The 21789-nt window shown below is 42.4% G+C and overlaps 2 protein-coding genes across 2 annotated transcripts in view; one reads left to right on the top strand and one right to left on the bottom strand.

Annotated features, from left to right (window-relative positions):
• Positions 1–21750, top strand: part of LOC146694594 (calpain-5-like) — a 31644-nt gene extending 9894 nt beyond the window's left edge. Inside the window, exons 3-13 of the mRNA XM_085430850.1 lie at positions 7559–7690; positions 15882–16090; positions 17101–17293; positions 17365–17558; positions 17653–17730; positions 17823–18018; positions 18102–18224; positions 18346–18542; positions 18855–18976; positions 19336–19472; positions 19557–21750. Coding sequence (XP_085286976.1) covers positions 7559–7690; positions 15882–16090; positions 17101–17293; positions 17365–17558; positions 17653–17730; positions 17823–18018; positions 18102–18224; positions 18346–18542; positions 18855–18976; positions 19336–19472; positions 19557–19733 — 1758 coding nt within the window. The 3' untranslated portion in view covers positions 19734–21750. The remainder of the gene's footprint in view (positions 1–7558; positions 7691–15881; positions 16091–17100; positions 17294–17364; positions 17559–17652; positions 17731–17822; positions 18019–18101; positions 18225–18345; positions 18543–18854; positions 18977–19335; positions 19473–19556) is intronic.
• On the bottom strand, positions 12641–14871 carry ompa (olfactory marker protein a). Its single transcript, XM_085430852.1, has 2 exons — positions 14314–14871; positions 12641–13419 (listed from the first exon to the last, which is right to left on the bottom strand). Exons 1-2 carry the CDS (start codon positions 14386–14388, stop codon positions 12988–12990), a joined length of 507 nt encoding a protein of 168 aa, XP_085286978.1. The 5' UTR covers positions 14389–14871; the 3' UTR covers positions 12641–12987.
• Positions 21751–21789: the final 39 nt, after the last annotated feature.

Here is a 21789-nt window from a genome sequence, read left to right as displayed (position 1 = left end):
AAATCACGGACAAACAGTATCCCAGCTGTTTATGTTTTTAAACCTATTTTGCAGAGGGATTGAAAAATGCATTGATAGCAATGTTGAATATTATTACACAGGAAAAAAACAACTACACGTAAAATAATCACACCGTGACGCCTCTGCCTTTCTAAATAGAGGGACAGTAACTGCGTGTGTGTATGTAAGCGTGTAAAACCTGAAGATAGTCAGATTGGCAGATAGAGACAAAATACTGTTATTCTGTAATTCATCTCCTGTAAACGATAACGTGGCGCACAGCGTGACGTGGAAAAAGGCACATACCTTTAACGTTACGTGACGAACTCTGTATTCCTCATCCACAGGCAGTTATTTGCAAACCTCCAACAACTTCTCTGCGTGACTGAAGTCAGTCCAGGTCACACTGCGACTGTTTGCAGGAAGGTTGAGTCCGATCAGGCAACCTGTGGAATCACCTTACGATCAGAAGTGACCGAGAGTGTTCAAAACGCTCAAGCTCTCCAGAATGTGAAAAAAATCAGTACAGCTTTCCTGTTTTTACTCGTGTGACTGAGACATTAGCTTGCTCTGATTTAGGAGGTAGCTTTATCAAGCTAAGTGTGCCAAGTGTCTGATGATTTTCTCTAGAGCCAATTTAATACAAGTTTACTCGGCTACCGTTATCTCAGGGTGGTTGTCTGCACCTCATCATTGGACCACGGTGGTGATTTGTGCGCAGCCATTTTACTCGTTGCAGGTTTCTGCTAATGAAGAAAAGGCGTAACCGTTAGCTTCATACAGTTTTTGCTTGTGAGAATTTATATTTCCTTATTTATGGTCATCTCACACATATGTGACTGAGCACAGAAGCTCCACCCACCCATTGTTAAAACCTTCTGTTTTCAAGAAGCAGCAAATCAGAAGACAGTTGGCTTAAAGGGAAGGAGTTAAAACAGCTTGTTTCAGATTAAATGAACTGAGGGGCTTCACCAAGACAGAGTATGAGATAATGAGGATCATTTAAAAGTGAACAACGTTTTTTTATAGACCTATTATTACTTTTGTAATGTGGTGGATAAATGTCAAATGTTGCCTTAATTCCATGTTGGATTTGTTTAGGATCCTTAAACTGCAAAAGTGCCTCTTGTCAGAGGCTTTGAGTCAGCCCCACTGCACCTTAGGAAAGCTTTATGCAGTGGAACAGCAGCTGTTTAAGTTCAGATGCTGGCTGAACATCGTGCTCGTAATGGAATTGTTGCTTAACAGATTTCCAGCCTCGCTCTGCTGCTGTGTACAGAATCCGTGCTCGGCTTTTCACGTTAATAATGCTGAGTCAAAAGATTCATTTCTTTCTTGTCTTGTGATTTTTTTTTTTTTTTTTTTTTTTTTTTTTTTTTTTTTTTCCTTGACCTGCATAAAATCTAAATGCACTGCTCTTTAAGTGCTTCTCATTGAGTCTTATTTGATTAAATGTGTAATTTTCTGTCTTCCTCTAGGCTTGTAGTGTATATACACTATGAAAGAGTGATTTCTGTGTATTGCGTATGCTTTTACTGTTAATTATTCATGCTAAATTATTAAACAGAGCACTTAAAGCATTTGATCAATATTATTGATTTGTTCAGGGAGTGGAGAGATAAGGGAAATATTTCTTTGGTTACACCCTAAACTTAACCCTGACTTCTCTGTGGTGTCTCGTGAAACTTTAGCACTCAATATCAATGCTTCAGCTCCAGCACTCAAAAGACAGCTGTATATTTAAACCAGTGATCATATCAAGAGCTTATTATTTCAAGCTCTATAAGGCAGCAACCTCGAGGGTTAAAAAAAGTGAAGTGCCCCAGCCTGCAGTTCCTCTAACGTCCACTTGAGGCTGTGTTCAACAGAACGGGTCAGTCCCATATTAAAATGTCTCACTTCAGAGCAGAAATAAACAAGTTCACGACCTGGTACAAAAACTAGCTTTGGTTTCTGTGGATAGTTTTCAGCTTCAGCTCTGGGAGGGCTGAGCTGTCTGTCAAATCATCTGCTGTGGCTGCTTTGATAAAGGTGCTGATGCTAAGCAGGTATAACAAAGTGGATCTGTCGACTGAGTTTGTGCTGTTGGTGAAATTATTATTTTTGCTTCCTGTGTAAAAAGTTTGTGCATCAGTTTTAAATGATAATGAGTATTTATTTATTTATTTATTTTTTGTTTGTTATTTATCACTAATCAACAGCTTTCTGTGTCTGTGCTTATGGGCTACGGATGCCACTCGTTAACCAAGCTAGCTAGTGCTTACGGCTCAGGTGTGGTCACATGGTGGTGACTAAATGTCGAGTTTGTGCCAAGTCATTTCCTGTTTACTGTTTTTGTCAGTCTGTTTGTTTCGGTCAGTTTGACTTGTTTCTTTTTGTAGTGTTATGTTCTCGCTGTTGTGTCCCCTCCCTGTTAGCTAACACTTGTTGACACCACCTCATCGTCATGTTTCCAGGCTTTGGTAAATGGATTGGTTCTTGTATAGTACTTTTCTACTTCTACCCAAGAATACTTTGGCATGCAGACTGGAACAGCCAGCGATCGAACCACCAAGCGTCCAAAGCTGTCTTTACATCCTTTAGATACAGTCTGTGGCTTTTACTGACCTTTCTACACTGGAGTTTACAGCACTATAATTTGCCAGCATTTTCTTTTTTCATAAACATTTCTGATGTGGATCTCTCATACTGCTTTTATTCATTGTGAGTATGTTAATGTCTTTAAAATGCCACTGAGAGGCTTATTGACTGATACTTGCTTCACTTTCCAAATTTCTGTTTAACAATTTAGCTTTGAACTAAAGAAATGTTAATAATGAGGTAATAAGTTAAATAAAAGAAATCATTAGTTTAAAATCAGAATAGTTCGCTTGTCCAGCATCCTGCATGTTACATGGTTGTAAGCTTTTTTTTTTTTTTTTACCTCTAATTCTCCTGAATGCATGAAGTAAATGCACAAATACACAAGTTAAGATGGAGAAGCAGCGTTTGGTGGCTAGAGGTGAAACACGAATCAAAAATGGCTCCTGCACTGCTAACTTCTATAAACAGATGATACAGACGTAGGCAAGTGACCTGAAGGTTTCTGCTCACATTTCTAGTCCATGTTTGAACTCCACGTGGAGTCGAAAAGAAGCGCTGCAGCACTCAGGATTTAACAAGCAGTTTTAATTGAAAGCGTGTGGAAGTAAATTATTGTTCATGTAGGCGATGAGGTGTGTGGAATGATAAGGATGGCGAGGAGGTGGTTCATGGCGTGTTAATATTATGTTGACATGCAGATAATGATGGTCGCGGTCGTTGGGTAAGGCAGTTACATATCAAAGGTTATTTAGTGATTCAAAGTTCATCTTTGAATCGTAAATTAGAAATGTTTCCGTCTGCGTCAGTGATCGAATCGGGAGATACAGACGAGGAACACCGCCCAGATAATTTTGTACACGCCAGTATGTGTTGATGTTTCGGGCAAATCGGTATGATGTCATAGATTTACAGCTTAATGGAAAAATGCTAAAGCACGGCTCGTGCTGCAGTGGAAGAGCAGCAGAGTTCGTATAAAGATGAAGCTGTGGTGCATTAAAGCGTCAAAGTGAGGACTTTGATCCCTGAGACATTTTGTGTCCTGCAGTGATGCAAAAGTGAAGAAGGAACTATTTTTTCACTCTTTGAATTTCTCACAGTGCTCTTACTTTTAGAGTAAAGTTCATATTTGAAATTAACCATTTGACAGTGTTAACTGTGTATTAAAAGCACTTTTAGATTCATCATTAAAGAAAACTTCTCCCATTTTTCTTTTTCTTTTATCTCTTTTTTTTTTTTTTTTTTTTTTTCTGTGAGGGTTCTCAGTCATCCAGGTCATCGTAGTCTAAGGAGCTTGCAAAGAAAAGCGTCTGGACTTCTTTAAGTTGCTTGAAGATGTTTCACCTCTCATCTGAGAAGCTTCTTCAGTTCTAAGGTCAAATGGCGGAGAGTCCCAACCTCACATTACAAGAAAAGAAGGCCGTCGCTTCCCTGAGCAAAGACCACAACATCACTATTTTACCAGCTGATAAGGGAAGATGCACCGTGGTCCTAAACACTACAGATTACCACACAAAGATCACTACTCTCCTCAGTGACAACAATACCTATGAAACCTGAAAGTGAGACCCCACAAGCAGCTACAAAAAGAAAGTTAAAGCTTGCCTTCAAGACCTTGAGAAGGACAAAATCACTGACCGGCTTACATATCACCGCCTTTACCCAGGGGATGCCATACCCTACATTTACGGACTTCCTAAAATCCACAAAGAAGCTGTCCCACTCAGACCCATGAGCAGCATAAACTCAGCCACTTACAACATTGCTAAACACCTTGCTACCATCCTTGCACCTCTCGTGGGGAACACCCCACACCACATCAAGAACTCCACCGACTTCACCGACAAGGTCCAGAAACTTACCCTGGATCCAGATGAAACCATGGTGTCCTTTGACGTAGTCTCTCTCTTCACTTGCATACCCACCACGGAGGCCGTGGAGACTGTCAGAAAACGACTACAAGAAGACAGCTCCTTGGAAGACAGGACCAACTTCACACCCGATCAGATCTGCACACTGTTAGACCTCTGCCTCACCACTACATATTTCAAATACAACGAGGGTTTCTACAGACAAAAACATGGCTGTGCCATGGGCTCCCCCGTGTCACCTATTGTAGCCAACCTTTACATGGAGGAAGTGGAAAGGAAGGCTCTTGGCTCTTTCAAAGGAAGAGTACCCAGCCACTGGTACAGATATGTAGACGACACCTGGGTCAAAATCAAGACACAAGAAGTGGAATCCTTCACTTAAAAAAAAAAAAAAAAAAAAAAAAAAAAAAAAGGAATCCTTCACTGTGCACATTAACGCTGTGGATAAGAACATCAAGTTCACCAGGGAAGACACAAAGGACGACTGTTTGCCTTTCCTGGACTGCGCTGTGCACATTGAAGAGAACGGCAACCTCTACATCGAAGTTTACCGGAAGCCCACACACACGGACCAGTACCTCCTCTTTGACTCCCATCACCCTCTGGAACACAAACTTGGAGTAATCAGGACCCTACACCACCGGGCAGAACATGTTCCCTCTAAGCCTGAAGGAAAAAAGAAGGAACACACACATGTAAAGGAAGCACTCAAAACGTGCGGCTATCCTAAATGGGCGTTCTTAAAGTCAGCAAAGAGGCACAGAAAAGAAGACCAGACACCAGCGAGGGAGGATAAGAAGGACAGACGCAACAACATTGTCATCCCCTATGTAGCCGGTGTATCAGAGAAACTCAGGAGAGTTTTCTCCAAGCATGACATCCTGGTTCCCCATCCCATTTCAGACCCAGCAACATGCTCAGACAAAAACTGGTTCACCCGAAAGACAAAACTCCAAAACACAAACTTAACAATGTGGTGTATGCTGTACAGTGCAGCGAGGAATGCCCAGACCTCTACATTGGAGAGACCAAACAGCCACTTCACAAGGGCATGGCACAACACAGAAGAGCCACCTCCACAGGACAAGACTCGGCAATCCATCTGCATCTTAAGGATAAAGGACACTCTTTGAGGATGCCAATGTTCACATTTTGGACAGAGAGGACAGATGGTTTGAAAGAGGAGTGAAAGAAGCCATCTATGTCCACTGTGAGCGACCATTTTTGAACAGAGGCGGTGGTTTACGACACCAACTCTCTGCCATCTATAATCCAGTTTTGAGTTCCCTCCCCAGACGCCTTAACGCCCACTCACATCCTGGGCCAGCTGACCTCAGGAATTCACATGACAAGGTGGGGCCAGGTTTCACAATGAACTCACCCGAAACTCTGGCTGATTGGGACCCACACCCAGTTTCACACCTTGGCTCAGGCGATTAGAGGATCATCAGGGGGTCCTTTTGTCCCTCTGTGGGGGGAAACTCCCACTAGGTTTATTAAGAGGTGAAACGTCTTCAAGCAACTTAAAGAAGTCCAGACGCTTTTCTTTGCAAGCTCCTTTGACTCTTTTTTTTTTTTTTTTTTTTTTTTTTTTTTTTAATTGATATTATCTCTTTTGAGTTTGTATGGATGACTCACCTGCTGCAGGTTAAATCCTCTTACGGGTACAAATAAAGGAACCTGATATCACACCGTGCCCTTTTATGAGAGTGTGGAGCGTTTTCAGCATCGCTATCTTGGTGTTTTGAAACCAGGCGCGACAGGGGAAGGCTAGCTCTGGCAGTGAATCCGAGGGACGTGCTCATTGGCTAACAAGCTATCAATCATAACTCTTGGTTTATAAACTCTGACTCTAATAATAATCATAATTAACTAAATGACCATCATGCTTTATTTAGTATGATCTCAAACTCCTCAGGATCGTGTTTACTGACGTCACAGAGAGAGAGGCAGCTGAGGCTCATTTCAACATCGACTTCAGCGCCACCAAAGTCTGTTGGGGACCAGAAGAGTCTCCCCCTGGTGGCCATTAAAAAGAATGCTGTTTTTTAAGGCACTTCTGCACTGGCTTCACTTTTCAGACCTGGAGGGCGACATTCATCTTTTATACTGTCTGTTTCCGGGAGAGGTTCTTACCTCTCTGTGACTGGATCTCTACCCAGCACCTGCAGAAGGTGGAGAGTTGCATTCAACTATGCTGAGGCTGCAAAGCAGACCAAGGACCACCATCTGTAGTCAAACTGCAGTCAGCCCACAGGATGGAGAGCTGACTGGAAATGGAGCTGAATATTAGACCTGTTATCTCTTGTCCCAGAGAGCAAACACATATACATCCTCCATCTTTCTCCTCTTCCATCATCTCAAATACAGTCTTAGGGAAACACTGGATCTTTACTGTCTGTGCATGTATAGTAGCTATATGCACTAAAAGTGGCCTTTAATTTGGAGAATGCACACAGTAAAGCTTTCTTCCTGCCGTGGGCTGGCTCTGCTCAGATCTGCAGTACACAAACATACTGTTTTTAATCAATTCTACACCAGATATAAGACCCTGAGAGGCTAACTTTGTGGAGCCATGTGTACATTTGTCTCTACATACAGTTAGTGGTCTTCCTGGGCGTGTGCTCTGGTTTATCCCACCTCTATCATTTGGCTGCCGTCCCGTTAGTCTGCCTCTGTGGTTTGTTTGGCTTTGAACCCTCAGAAGAGACTTGTAGTTAATCGGGGAGTGATTTTACTCTGTATTTACATTATGATGTTTGACCGAGTGCTCCGGGTAACGCCCTGCTTTACGTTCATCCACACCTGGCAGCTGTCCTGACCACATCCGCCTGCTGTTTTCCAGAGACACACTGCAATAAAATAGACAGTATAAAAAGATTCAAACCTGGATTAAATTATAATACGGTTAGAAGTGGATTAATTGTGCCTGTAAATAAGAAGATGAGGATAAGTATTAACTTTACAGGGGCCGTGATGGTTCCTGTACAGCTGCCTGTGGGTCCGATTTTATGAGTAATCAGTTACAGAGTTTTGAGTGTATGTAATGCCTCTAAGGAAGAAAATTAGTTTATCAACAATGATTTGTCTCATCTTTGCTGTTCCAGGAGTTGACCAGCGACCCCCATCTGTTTGTGGACGGCATCAGCGCTCATGACCTGCACCAAGGTCAGCTGGGAAACTGCTGGTTCGTAGCCGCCTGCTCCAGTCTGGCCTCCAGAGAAGCTCTATGGCAGAAGGTGAGAGAAGGAAGAACAAAAGCTGCACTCATTCCAGAGATTTTTATAGACGTGGTGGGAAAGGCTTTATAGGAGAGAGAAGGCATTGGTCCCACACTCCTGTGGCATCCAACTCCCAGGATACAATGCAGCCGTGGCTGTTGTGAGGCACACGGGGGCTTTTCTAGAGGGCTCTTAAATAAAGGCCTAAACTGTTGCAACAACAAATAATAATAATCCAGAAGTCTGACATTTATTAATCCAAAGGGGAAATTTCATTTGTTAAAGGTGCTCAAGTGTGAGTGTGAAATATAGAAAAATATAAACTGCAGTATGTGCGAAACTAAACAGTGAGTGAGGATGATCCAGGTGTTACAGGTAGGAATGATTTGGTGCATCGTCGAGCACTGTGAAGACAGCATGCTCCTGTCTGACGCCATCCTCAGTCATAAAATGATGTTTCAGCTCTTATTTCCAGTCAGGTTGATTTTAATGAAGTTTTTACAGCAAAACTCACAAAAAAGCAGCTGCAGAATATTAATATTTATTTTAAACACGTTAGATACGAGGCCTGACATGGGATAAAAACATGCAGTTTTAAGTGTCCTGTATCATTAATGCACTTCTACAATTTGTAGCATATCAGAGTATTTTAAAATAGATTGAAAATTCAGAATTGTGAAGGAAAAAATGTGCTTGGTGATTAAGTAAATGCTATATATATATATATATAAAAAAATAATAAAGTAAAAGTAAATAATTAAACATTCATTATTGTAATGTCTAATAAAAATAGAGGGAAAAGGGAGAAAATGAAAATAACTGAATTAAATTTATCTCGATAGTTTATAACTTAGATTGTTTTTTTTCATGTTATCTGAGCTGAACTGAGAGAAGGAGGCTCTAGTGTGTGTGTGTGTGTGTGTGTGTGTGTGTGTGTGTGGAGAAGCTTGTAAGATTATTGTGAGTGGGTGTGTTGCCTTTAGTTGTGTTTAAGCAGCACTTTGTGTAATCTGAGTGATTTTTCTTATCGATTAGCTGCTAATGGAAGTTCTCTGAAACTGAAACCTCCACACCAGCCATGAACTGAGTCTTGAAGAGGAAAGAGCTTACAAGACTAGGGCTGTTCCTGCTGACTAACATGCTCATCATTTAAACTGGAGAAAATCATCTGGCTTAACGCAGGTCCATAAGTGAGACAACGTGAAACGGTCTAAGATGAGCGATTAAGTGCTGTCCGTATAAATGTTTATGAAATAAGGGACGAGGGAAGCGATGTTTCATGACTTAATCGATTAAAGATTACATCTCCAGATGAAACTGTGCTCGTGAGATATCTTCAGTTCATAGTTTTATATCCTCGACCACACAAATATCCTCTGCTGTTGTGTTATCACCGGTTTACTGAGCACACGAACAGGACTGCACACGTCTCCCTGCTCCGGGATATACCGATAGTTTCTGATATTTTTGAGAACATCAAACTGATTTCTCCCTTTGGGCATTAAACTAATCGGATACTTTTTCAAAGATTTGATCTAATACGCCCAATCTCGAACCATCTCGTGATAAAGATTCCTTCCAAAAATATTCCAGGATGCAGATCTGGATCAAACCCCATCTTTGGTAATGCTCGCATGCAGGTCCATCCATAACTGTTGGAGCTTCCTGCTAATAAATGCCAAACAAATCCAAATGCATGCAGCCTTTGGTGTCGGAGGTCACCGATGGAAGTAACATCTGTTGTCCATAAGATGGCGGTATAAACTGATGAACAGATTTGCTGTGGGTTGCAGACAAAATGACTTAGCCACATGCTTAAAATCCAAAATGTTGTCTTAAATATTGAGATATAAAGTGTGTTTACTTTCTGCTGCTTTGAGGGAAAGATCACCGCTGTTTTAGAAGTATTTAATTAGGCTGCTTTTATTCTTTTTACCATTAAATCAACACTTTGTTACACATGAAAAACCTGTGTAACCACACACACACACACACACACACACACACACACACACACACACACACACACACACACACACACACACACACACACACACACACACACACACACACACTTGCTGCCTCCTGCTTCCTCTCTGCTCTCAAAGGGCCTCCTCTCAGCCTCCTAGTTTTCCATCAACTGGAGGGAAAGTGAAGTCTGTTTTAGATGTAGTTGCCTCTGTGGAGCACCCAGTTGTCTTGACACCCTTCAAAGGTCCGAAAACAAACAAAACCGCTTCTGTGGTGACGACAGCAAAGCACACGGACGCTTATACAACAGTTACTGTTGTGTGAAATGATGTGTTTGTGTCGCACACAGAGCGTGGAAGTGTTTCAGTAACACTTAACATAAATAGCACATTTATAATTAATAAAGTTAAGGTCTTAGTTTGGGAACTGTTAAATATCGCCAAATCTAAGACTGCCGCTAGCTGTTTAAATCTGAAACAATGTTTCCTTCTTTGTGTTTGATTGAAATGATTTATTTTCACTTTCTGATGATTTGCCTGTTGAGACAGATTCTCTAATAACAGCTTTGCTTCCAGGAGCTAACAGCCACACTCCCTTTCAGTTCTTTCTCCTTAATGTTGAAATCCTGTAAGACACGTTAAGGATTTAAAAATAAATAAAGGAGGGGATGCAAAGATTACAGTGGTTAGGAGGCATGAAAAGGAAATGTCAGAACTGTCAAAAGGAAAAACAACTCGACTCAACTTGCAAGCTTCTCCCAGCTCTTGTTGTTGGAATTGTTGGAGAGAAAGCCCCCATCATTTTATTGCTAAGCCTGTTTCAGTAATGTGGAAAGTTTGAGTGGAACCACAGTGGGAACTATTGTAAGCCAAGACCAGATACTGTAGAGCAAACCAAGACACGCTGGAGTTTTTCTAATCTGTTTCCATTCATTCGCAACAGAGAAACACAGAGAGGAGGAAGCAGGATCACACAAGTTACAACACAGACCTCTAACCTCTTCAAACAATTAAATATACTGTTATAATGGTGGATTTATAGACACACAGGTGTAGGAAAACTTGTAGGAAAATCAGCAGAACTGTAATAAAGATTATTTCTGATCATTTATAAGTAGGTTTAATTTACTTTTTTAGTAAACGTGGCAGAAGGTGACAGTCTAAAAGTCCAAAAATGTGTAGTGGGCACACATGGGAAGAAGATGGTGTGACAAACAATCTAAATGAGGTTCAGACGAACGAATGCAAGAACACAAATTCCTGTGTTACACCCTAGAAAGCTCGACTAGTCCTGACAAGCAGCACAGCTCAATCTGGCAGCGAGCAAAGAGAAGCTAAACGCAGAAAACACTAATGAGGGCGGAGCAATTATCAGGAAGGGAGGAAGTAGAGCTGACAGGAACAGACAAGTACCCACAATAACAAAATAAAACAGGAAATGACCTGATAGAAATTTTAAAATAAAATAGTTTGTTTATCAAGCGGCTAAACAGGTGTAGAGTGCAACATGTAAACAGTGGGTGTCTTAACTATGACCCATTGTGCTAACGTTAGTAGACTCCCTCAAGGGCCCATTTTGAGCAGGGAAAACACTGCTGACCATGGCCTGAGTTTCCAGTAATGCGGTCAGTGCACAATCCCTGTGAGTCCACACTGATCTAAAAGCTCTGTTTCATTTAGGTTTCTGATGCTGGATAAAGTTGTGGGCGGAGTTTTACTTATCTAAAGCCTTACTTGTAGATATGTCAATGCTAATTAGAAAACTCAAAAACCAGTTTTATTTTTCTCTCTCATCTACCTGACACTTTGAGTTTCTTTCTGATTTCTCAGACTTTTTATCTAATTTGGTGCTCAGCTAAAATAATTATTGTGAGCAATTTAATTTTAACATACACATAGATGCTGAAAATGACAGCCTCAACACAGCATTCAATCTATAATTAGACTCATTTGGCTTCTTTTAAAAAACTAAAGAGCCCACCCACACTTTGATCACACTCTGGAGCTTTATCTGAAGATCCAAAGAGTGTTTAAATTATAAACAACCACAACCCCTCCTTTGTCTGATCATTTGTTAAAAACATTTACATTTACAATAATGAATTGCAAAGCGTGGGGAATAAATTTCATTACAGTAGATGTCTTTCTGAAGTGCTGTAACTACGTTTAAGTTCCTCCACTGTTGCCTCCTTACATCCTCACTGTGTACGACTGTCCCCACCCTCGTTACTTCTTTCCTGCTCAGTAACACCAATAAAAACCAGCACCATTGAGAACACACACGGCTTTCAGTGGTTATTTAATTGGCGTCACACCATTGATCTCTGTTTCTATCAGCAGGCATGCAGTGGAAATATTTGGTTATCTATAGAAACAATGAAAGGAATAAGAAACAACAACTGCAGCAAGTCAACAGTCACAAAACAAAGTAATCGACATGTTGTTAAAACAGTCAGCTGATCATAAGTTGTTTTTGTTTTTTTTAGTGTTTTTATTCAAAGGTAAATAATTTCAGAAAATTTTAGAGGTTCTAAAAACTGTCAATATTTATTATATGAAACCTAATTAAATAATCTAGTAGATAGACCTGCGAGCATCAGTAACATTGTATTTAGCATAGTTTCAATAGCAAAACTTCTCAGATGTGATACATTGTAACAGAAACCAGCATTGATACACTGAATGTTTCTGATTGTTTACTGGAGAATGTTTGGAAACTCATATCACCACGTGGGCTTCAAACCAGTTAAAACATATGAAAAGTTTTCTTTGTACCTATACTTTGATACCAGGCTCTTCATCTTGCTTGATATCTTCTATAATTTTCTAATGTAGTTGTTTTTTACACACTGACAAATGGATCTTATGTCTGTGAAATAGAGAAACCGGACTGCATCCATTGGGGTGAACTTTCCCTTTAATTAGCACCAACATATATAAAAGCATATTTAAAAAAAAAAAAAAAAAAAAAAAAAAAAAGCATATTAAGTGTTAATTCAGAGCATTTGTTTTCTTTCTCTTGTCATTGTGTTCGTTTCAGGTTTTATTTTCACAAAAAATGTTGCTTTTGTGTTGAAATACTTGCTTTAAAGCATGTTTTTGGTGTTTATGTAACTTTTGTTGTTAAAAAAAAAATCAAACCGGCGTCTTACTTACACTCAAAGATAGAAAGAGAGTTACTGTTTAACTAGTTCGAGGGAGAATATTTAAGCTCATCTATCTCTGATTGGTTGAAACAGAGTTGTCAGGTTTTTCTAATCAACAGTAAAACAATGGCTGATAGAATAGAAATTTTTAAAGGCTTCTTCTGGACTCTATCAGGATTCTACTGGCACTAAATAAAAGTCATTTCTCTGTCGTGAACTCGATCGAGCAGTTGAGATTCGCCGCCTCGGCCCCGTCCTTGAAAGCAAGCAGGAAGTACATGACCTTCCTGACTTTGGCGAGCTCTGCAATCCTTTCGCCGAATTCCTGCATATCCGCCTCCAGGCACTTGAGCTGCGAGTCCTCGGGGTCGCCGGCATTACGCCAAAATGTTCCAATGGGCTCCAGCAGCTGCCGGGTCATCAGGTTGGTGAGGTCGGGGGTCCAGTGCTGGCAGATACCGGTGATGGTGACGCGGCCGTAGCCGGAGAGGGAGAAGTACCAGCGGGAGAAGTTCAGCTCCTGGATGGCGAAGTCCAGCCGATACACGGCCTCGTAGGGCAGAAGCAGACGCTCGCCGTCCTGACGCTTCTGCCCTGACCGCTGCAGGGAGGACACGCGAAGGCGCATCATCTGCACAGGAAAGAAGCACACAGGAAGTCAGTTCATGTTTGGTTTGGAGGAAACTTTCAGTCTGGGTGCCGGTATCAGTCTCTGATAAGACTCATAATGACGGGAAGGTGATGGGGCTCAAAGGTTTGTGCATTTGTGTCAGAATAAGCAGTGTTTTTAAAAGAAAAGCAGATGACTGGCACAAACGGATGATGTGCTCTCTGGGCTATTTTATACAAAGTGCCGTTCACACCTATAAAATTAAAATTATGAGTCTGCAGTTTTATCAACTATTATCATTTTTTTAAAAATATTTTGTGCAACTCCACAGAGGAGATGATAGTTGAAGTGTCACAGGCACTGCTGCTCTATTTTTAAAATGTTTTAAAAAATGTTTAAAAAATAAATAAATTGTTGACTGTAAAGTTAGTGCGGCTGCTTTGATTGGCAGGCTTGCCGACACAGACTGTTACAGCTGATTGTTACACATCTGCTAATGAACACACGCACTGAACTGGACCTCTCAGCTGTGCCTTTTGGAGCATATTTAATGGAATTAGCCAACAAAAGATATGTCCTGTTGTGCTGTTTGAGGAGTTTTACATTTGAACTCAGTCATAAAAGCTGATCGCCTCCACTGTGACAGCCACACAGCTGAGTGATCACACGTCAGTCTGATGGGACTTTTGTGCATCTTTGTTACCATCACACACTTGACCTTTTACATTTTGCCCCGCCACATTATAATAATTAAAAAGAGCTAAAGTTACACAGAAAATGAAACTTTATATGAAATAAACATTAAAAACCGTACTTGCTCTGATCCAGCTGCACTTTATTCTGAAATTTTCATCCACACATTGTGCCAACAGACTTTTCTGTTTTGCATCTGAAGTTGAGAAGTAAAAGCCTCACCTCTGTCAGCGCGGTGTCTTCTTTGAATTCCAGCACAATCGTGTTGGAGGGAGATTTGGCCTCATCAGCGTCCATCTCTAAGGTTTTATTCCTGGGATAAGCAGAAAGGAAGAGCCTGCCTGTGTGGATGGATGCTGTGAGAGATGAAGCTCTGATGGAGTTTCTAGTCTCAGCCTCTTTTCTTCTCTCACTCTATTCTCATAGGCTCCTCTCCCCCTCCTCCCTTCCCAACAGTTTCCATCACAGTGTACCACTTTCTCATTTTGTCCCATCTCCCCCCTGGAGCCCACTGGGTAGTTTGGTTGGGACGTATTGATTAGCACGAGGGGGCAGGAGAGATGAGATCGATGCAAACATCTGATTATTGTGACAGTAACGGTCACATTTGTTAGTCGTCTGGTTGTGCAGCCAACCCTGCTCGGGTTATTTCGGTCGTCCAGCCTGAGTCAGACGTTCCTGCAGAAACTGAACATTTCTGCAGAATCACACAGGTCAGCTGTTTGTAAAGCAGTTTATATTTGACATGAACGCTGAAGCTAACACAGAACAGCTGAGAGCATTTTCTGTAGATTCGTTTTTCTCTACAGACTGTACAAAATGTTTGAAAATACTTTTTGAGGTCTTTTTTTTTTTTTTTTTTTTTTTTTAAGGTGTTAAGCAGGCAGGTGATGTGTGAAGGTGCTAAGCAACAGGAAACGCTGCTGACGTATGACAGGGAACGGTGGGAGTTTCCTGAGGGCTTCTGGGAGCCCGGCTCGTCTTAGCTCAATGGATCGCTTATTTATTTATATCACTCACTTCACTGGGGAGTGTGTGTGTGTATGGATTATGTCAACGTGTTGTCAGCTGGGGTTTCAGCGCAGGATGTGGATGGATGACGTTCGCTCGTTAAAAACTTTAATCCTGAGTTGCTCCTGTTAATCGGAGACGCTTAATGTCATTAATGGGAAACGAGTGAAAATCGCTCGTTTCAATCTTTTTCTGTACGTGTTTGTAGTGTGGAGCTGTTGTGTTTATCTACATTGGGTTTTTTTTAATAGAAAGTAAAGATGAGAAAATATATTTTACATTAGAGAACCCACAATCGCTCCCTGTCTGCACCTGAACACGTTTTTAAACACTGTTATGTCCACATACTGTTTGTTTAATATGTGGCTTACATTTAAAACAGCCTTCAAGGACATCACCTGTAAAATAAATAACGCTGTAAGCAGCGATGGTCAGTCGCACCTTTGAGCTGCGGTCCTGGTGTTTCCTTTGGGCGTGATTGAGGTCTGGCCCTGGATTCTAATTGGCTGTTGAACAAACGAGTTATAAAACTCCCAATGTCACAAGGTGGCGCTGAACCTCATTTAACGTTGACGTGCAGATGTTTCCAGGCGTGTAAAAGGCCTGAAAATGACCAAAACGGCATCTGTGGGCGACTTCCTGTTGGATTCAGGGCGCAGATCCCCGGGAGGCTGCTCCCCAGATATGACACAGCTGAGCACACCGCGGTTACGTCTGAGCTCGAGTGGGGTGATGACCATGGTTTTTATGTTTTTTCTGGGGGTTTTTTTTTTTCAAAGGTGATTCCTGACTGGAAGGATCAGGAGTGGGACAAAGACAAACCGAACTCCTACGCCGGGATCTTCCACTTCCGCTTCTGGCGGTTTGGAGAGTGGGTGGACGTAGTGATCGATGACCGGCTCCCCACGGTGAATGGACAGCTGGTGTACTGCCACTCCAACGACAGCAATGAGTTTTGGAGCGCGCTGGTGGAGAAGGCCTACGCCAAGTAAGCACTTCCTCAGATCAGTAACTGAAAACAGCAGCTAATAAAAACAGAGGATATGAAGAGGCAGGAAGAAATAAAATCACTTAAATATTTTACAGCTGTGGAAAGAAAAGAAACACTCGAGGAAACTCATGTTGAAGAAATGACTCAGGAATACACAAATGCATTAGAAACTGACCCAAGGCTCTCCAGTGACATAAAAACAGGAACTGAAATTAAAGTAATTTAGCTCAGAACCAATAACGCGATACATGGAGGAATTTTAAGAACTCTGATTGGATGGGTTTTTTTTCCTGAAACATACAAACAGGTGAGGTTGTCCCAAAATAAGGACTGACACCTTAAACTCTGAAGGAAAGTGTTCCCACAAACTAACATAGGACAGGAAGTCTCTTTGCACAGCTGTCGCCATCTGGTGGACTTCAGATAGAACGCAGGTTTAAGCCACCTCCACAGTGGCTTCATTTTTCCCACTCGGAAGCTACGTTCATGTCTTACAAGTGCTGAAACCTTCTGATTACAAGGTGCAGCCAATCAGAAAAGGGTTAGTTTAAAGGGGGAGGAGCTAAAACAGCCCTTTTCAGATGAAAATGGGCTGAGGAGCCTCACAAAGGCAGCATAAGATAAAGGAGGATCAATGTGAACTGAGTCCGTGAATGAGTCCAGTATAAAGTTTCCTTCTGTGCTTTTAGAGATGAAATCTGAGGGGTCCGATTTTTAACTCTGACATTTTTCCCTTAAACTCAGGGACCACCACAGCAGATCTGTTTTCTCATCAACAGTGAAATTCAAACAGGTGCTGATGTGATCCTAGTTTAACATTTCACAATGTTAACGTCAAATTGATTAAATATAAATTTTACTCCCTGTAATTATGTTTAATTAGCAATAAAAATGAGGGCATGAATCCCTGACTCTGTTGTAAATCTGGACAGTTACTCGAAAAGCAGAATGAGACTCAAACGTTTGTTTATAGCAAAAATAAATGTAAATGTTTGTGTGTTTTCCAGGATGTACGGGTGCTACGAAGCTCTGGATGGGGGCAACACGGCCGATGCTCTCGTGGATTTCACAGGAGGCGTGTCCGAGCCGATGGATTTGATAGAGAACGGGTACAAACAAGACGAAGAGAAGCAGCACGAGCTGTTCGAGAGAGTCCTGAAGGTTCACAACAGAGGAGGCCTCATCAGCTGCTCGATCCGGGTAAGGACACGTCAAACGCAAACCCACGCCAGCCAAACGAATTCATTCATCTTCTCGACGTGTCGTTCCAGGCGACCACTCAAGCGGACATGGAGGCCAGGCTGGACTGCGGCCTGGTCAAGGGCCACGCCTACGCCGTGACGGACGTCCGCAAGGTGAGGCTGGGCCACGGCCTGCTGGCCTACTTCAGGTCAGACAAACTCAACATGATCCGCATGAGGAACCCCTGGGGGAAGAGAGAGTGGAACGGGCCGTGGAGCGACAGGTGAGGAAGAGAGAAATCCTTTGAACAGGTTCTCTTGTTGAGATCTGTGGTGTGATACAGATGATACAGATGAAGCGTTTGTGCCTGTTTGCAGCTCTGAAGAGTGGCAGAAGGTCAGTAAGAGTGAGCGGGAGAAGATGGGCGTCACTGTGGAGGACGACGGAGAGTTCTGGTGAGTTTTAGTGCTGCGCTGCCACCTGGTGGCTCTTTTTCAACTTTATCTCACAGTAAATCATACCAGTCCTTTCTCTCCTCCTCCTGCAGGATGACATTTGATGACTTCATCGCCAACTTCACCGACCTCATCCTGTGCCGTCTCATCAACACATCCTACCTGAGTTTACACAAGACCTGGGAGGAGGCGGTGATGCGGGGCTCCTGGCACCGCCACGATGACCCGCTGCTCAACCGAGCTGGGGGCTGCACCAACAACAAGCACTCCTTTCTCCAGAACCCGCAGGTGTCTCATTTGTTCAGAGTTTCAGGTTAAAATTCATCCTGTGCGTTTATGACTGTGCGCATGTTCGTTTCTGTGTGTCGCAGTACGTGTTTGACGTGAAGAAGCCGGAGGATGAGGTGCTGATCTGTCTGCAGCAGAAGGACCGCAGGGCCACTCTGAGAGGGGGGCGAGGAGAAAACCTGGCGATCGGCTTCGACATACACAAGGTCAGATATTCATGGGCGTTGTTATAAAATGTCCAGGTCGTTTGTATTTAAAGGACGGCTGTGGCTGTATTGGATTCAGTCATTTAAACTGGAGTGAAAACTTCTGCTGCTTCCTGTTCAGGTGGAGTTAAACAGGACGTACCGAATGCACGTGACCCAGCAGAAGGTTGGCGGCAGCATCTACATCAACTCAAGGTCTGTCTTCCTGCGCATCGACCTCAAAGAGGGCCGCTACGTCATCATACCCACGACCTTCGACCCCGGCCTGGAGGGAGACTTCCTGCTCCGCGTCTTCACCGATGTCACCTCAGACTGCAAGTACGCGGCACACGTGGTTTAGCTCGCCATTTTTAGAAATTTTCTTCTGTTTCTATTAATGTAGGCGAACAGTAAAGACGGCGGACGGCCTCCCTGCTGCACTTTCAGGGGAAAATAAACTCTTGTTTTCCATGCTGGGAACTGAGAGTGAGGGGAGATCTTTGGGCTTCCTCTCAGTTCAGACACGCAGCCAATAAAGACTTTATGAAAACAACAACACATGAAAGCATTAATTATCATTCTGTGTGTGTACTCAGCGTTGCACATTTAAACACTGAACCACAGAAACGGATCTTCCTGTCTGTCCCGCAGGGAGCTGACTCTGGACGAGCCCCAGAAGACCTGCTGGTCGGGGATGTGTGGTTATCCCTCTCTGGTCACTCAGGTCCACATACTGCAGGCCGACGGACTCGCTGCACAGGACTCAGACGGAGGTAAATGCTTCTGTTCTTCACAGGAAACCTTCCTTACACCTTAAAGACTGTATATAAAAGACGGACGTAACCACCGCGATCCACTCAGGCATGTTTGTTTGGCTTTGTGAGAACGATTTGGGGTATTAGACTTTTACCGCAGATCACGGCCTGATGATTAATCAGCTTTTGAATTCAGTGACTTCCGATCATAAAACCGGAAAACTCAGAATAAAGTGGTTTAAAGTCCTGTTATAAATAAATGTTTAAAGTGTGGTGAGACCTGCATGCGATGCGTTTAGGGGACATCTGTAAATTGTAGCTCAGAAACATCATGAAATGTCCACTGAAGTGTTGATAACTCAACTGTGTCTCTCCAGCGTCGGATCCTTACGTGATCATTCGCTGCGAAGGACAGAAGGTCTGCTCGCCGGTCTATAAAAACACGTGCAGTCCCGTCTTCGACACCAAGGGGCTCTTCTACAGGAAGAAAGCAAACCAGCCAATCGGCATCGAGGTTTGTAACACACAGAAGTGTGTGTGTGTGTGTGTGTGTGTGTACATTTAAAGCGCTGACCTTCTGTCTCTCTGTGTCTCTCAGATCTACAACAACAACGTGCTGAAGGACTCCTTCCTGGGTCAGGTGACGCTGCCCGCCGAACAGGGAGAAATAAAGAAAACGTTCCACCTGAAGGACAAGGGCGATCGCCGTGACAACGACCTCTCTGGTACCATCACTGTTGCGATATTGACGAGCTCGATACTCACCGGTATCTAAGATTTGGAGCCGGGAAACATTTCTGAAGTTCCACAACGCCCGGAAATGTCTCACAGACATATCCATAGACTGTAAGTAAAAGATGGATGCAGCTAACGAAATGATATTTCTCAGCAGCATGATCTCATCTACACAGCCTGAATTTTTGTAGTCCATTTTAAGGATGTTGTAGTCCTTGAAACAGGCAGCAGAGAAAAATCTAATTCCTTTGAATCCTCATGAATTCTCCACATCTTTCCTCCTTTTCCCTCCTTCATGAAAAAAACCACAGGAGGGAATTTTTTGAATCTAACAGAGACCAAAAGTGTTTTTAAAAAGTCCAAATACCCACTTCAAAAAGTTTCAACTGGAGGCTTCAGAAACCAGACACGGCAAACCAATGGATAACATGGCTGTGGCTGCTGCCATCTTTCTTATACGGTCTATGGAATATCCTGAAAACGTCAGAGTTTGATTGTAAAAATTTGTTTACACTTTCACGTTTTCTTTTTCCCCAGATTTAACTTTCTGTCAGCAGCTTCTCTATGTCAGTTTTTATTAGACAGTTTAATGTGTTTTATCTTTAATTTCCACGCGTTCATTCCTGACGGCCGAGGTGAACTCTGGTCGCGTGCTCTCGCTCGTTATGAAGCTAATACTGTTTACGTGTCATCCTCGCACAGGACTCTGTGTTTGTTATTCATGGCAGAAACATGCCAAAGATTTTTAAAATCTGCCACTTCATTATTTGTACCAGCAGTCTGTAAAATATCCGGACAGCAGACATGTTCAGACGTGCATGAGATTATCTACCTGCAGCAGGTTTGTGCCGCCTGCTGTCGTCTCTTTGTAAAACTGTCCCAGAGTCACTTTAATCTTAGTTGAATATAATAATGATTTTTTTTTTTGTGATGTTTCATTATAGATTCAATTTAATCTCAGTGCTCGCTTCGCACTTCATTATAACGCCTCCCTAGTTATCGCGACCCTGAGTTGGAGAGCAAGGTCTCAGCTCAGTATTTTTAGGGTTTGTTATTAAAGTGCTCAGTGAGTGTAGATCACTCGGTAACACTAAAATGACCACTTTGTCCATCTTTGACTTGATGTGTGTAGACCTGTGGATGAGCTGTGTGCTCACAAACCCGCTGAGACCACTGAGTGAGGGGGCAGCTGCATTCTTTCTAATGGCCAGCAGAGGGCAGCCACTCTCCTGTGAGAATGCAGCCCTGCTTGAGTTCATGGTGCCAGTTATTTGTTTATTTCGTGATTTACGGCCAGTATTAGGGGGGAAAAAGCAGAATAAACACGGTGTTCAGGTGTGCAGTAGGCTTTCTGATTACTGCAGAAGTCAGAATCACAATTATTTTAGCCTTTAATCTCAATTTTTGAACATGACTGAAGATCTGGGCTCCTTTTGTAAACTTTGACCCTGGTCTTTCTACACCATTTACTCTGGGTGTAATCCATATAGTCAAACTTTCTATTACTTCTATTTATATTACTCCTTCTGGCCTACAGTCATCGGGTAGTGTCCGATACCAACATTGTCCTACAAGATGATTAGTTATCAACAAACGCGCACTTCTTCAGATCGAGATCGTCTTGTGTACTTTTACAGTTTTTTGCTTTCAACTTTAAATCAAATCCAGATGAACCCAAGTGAAATGAAAAGGAGGTGAAGGGGGCACAGGGTCAATTGGCAGGGAATGAGCTTTTAAGTTAGTGTAAGCTTTTATGGAGCATACCACTTTAAAGGAAAGGGGTGTGTTCAATTTATAACAGGATAAAAGGAGAGCTTTGAGTAGATGAACGGCTCGATTATTCTGGTTTCAAGACAGACAATGAAATTCAGTTGCATGTCTGATATCCTGTTTCTCACCTCCACAAACGGGGTTCTGTCCATCTTTGATTACAGTCGATCTGTTTCAGTGCTGTTCAGTCTGATGTAATCAGGCCTGTAAGAAGCTTTGTTTCTGTCTTATGTTCAACTCCTGCAGTGTCTGATGGTCGTTTAAATAAAGTTTACTTTTAAAAACTTTCCCTTTGTGTGGTTTGATGGAGGCACTGCACTAAAGTT

The sequence above is a fragment of the Copadichromis virginalis genome, linkage group LG14, assembly GCF_057382275.1.
Source record: "Copadichromis virginalis isolate Kocher_CV1m ecotype Utaka linkage group LG14, C_Virginalis_male_GT1.1, whole genome shotgun sequence".
In the NCBI taxonomy this organism is placed as follows: domain Eukaryota; kingdom Metazoa; phylum Chordata; class Actinopteri; order Cichliformes; family Cichlidae; genus Copadichromis; species Copadichromis virginalis.
The sequence above is the reverse complement of the archived record's forward strand: the minus strand, read 5'-3'. Positions and strand labels throughout refer to the sequence as shown.

Coding starts and splice junctions, on each gene's coding strand:
- ompa (XM_085430852.1), bottom strand. CDS start 14,388: ATGGACGCTGATGAGGCCAAATCTCCCTCCAACACGATTGTGCTGGAA. Junction 13,420..14,313: donor AAGACACCGCGCTGACAGAG/GTGAGGCTTTTA, acceptor TTTCCTGTGCAG/ATGATGCGCCTTCGCGTGTC.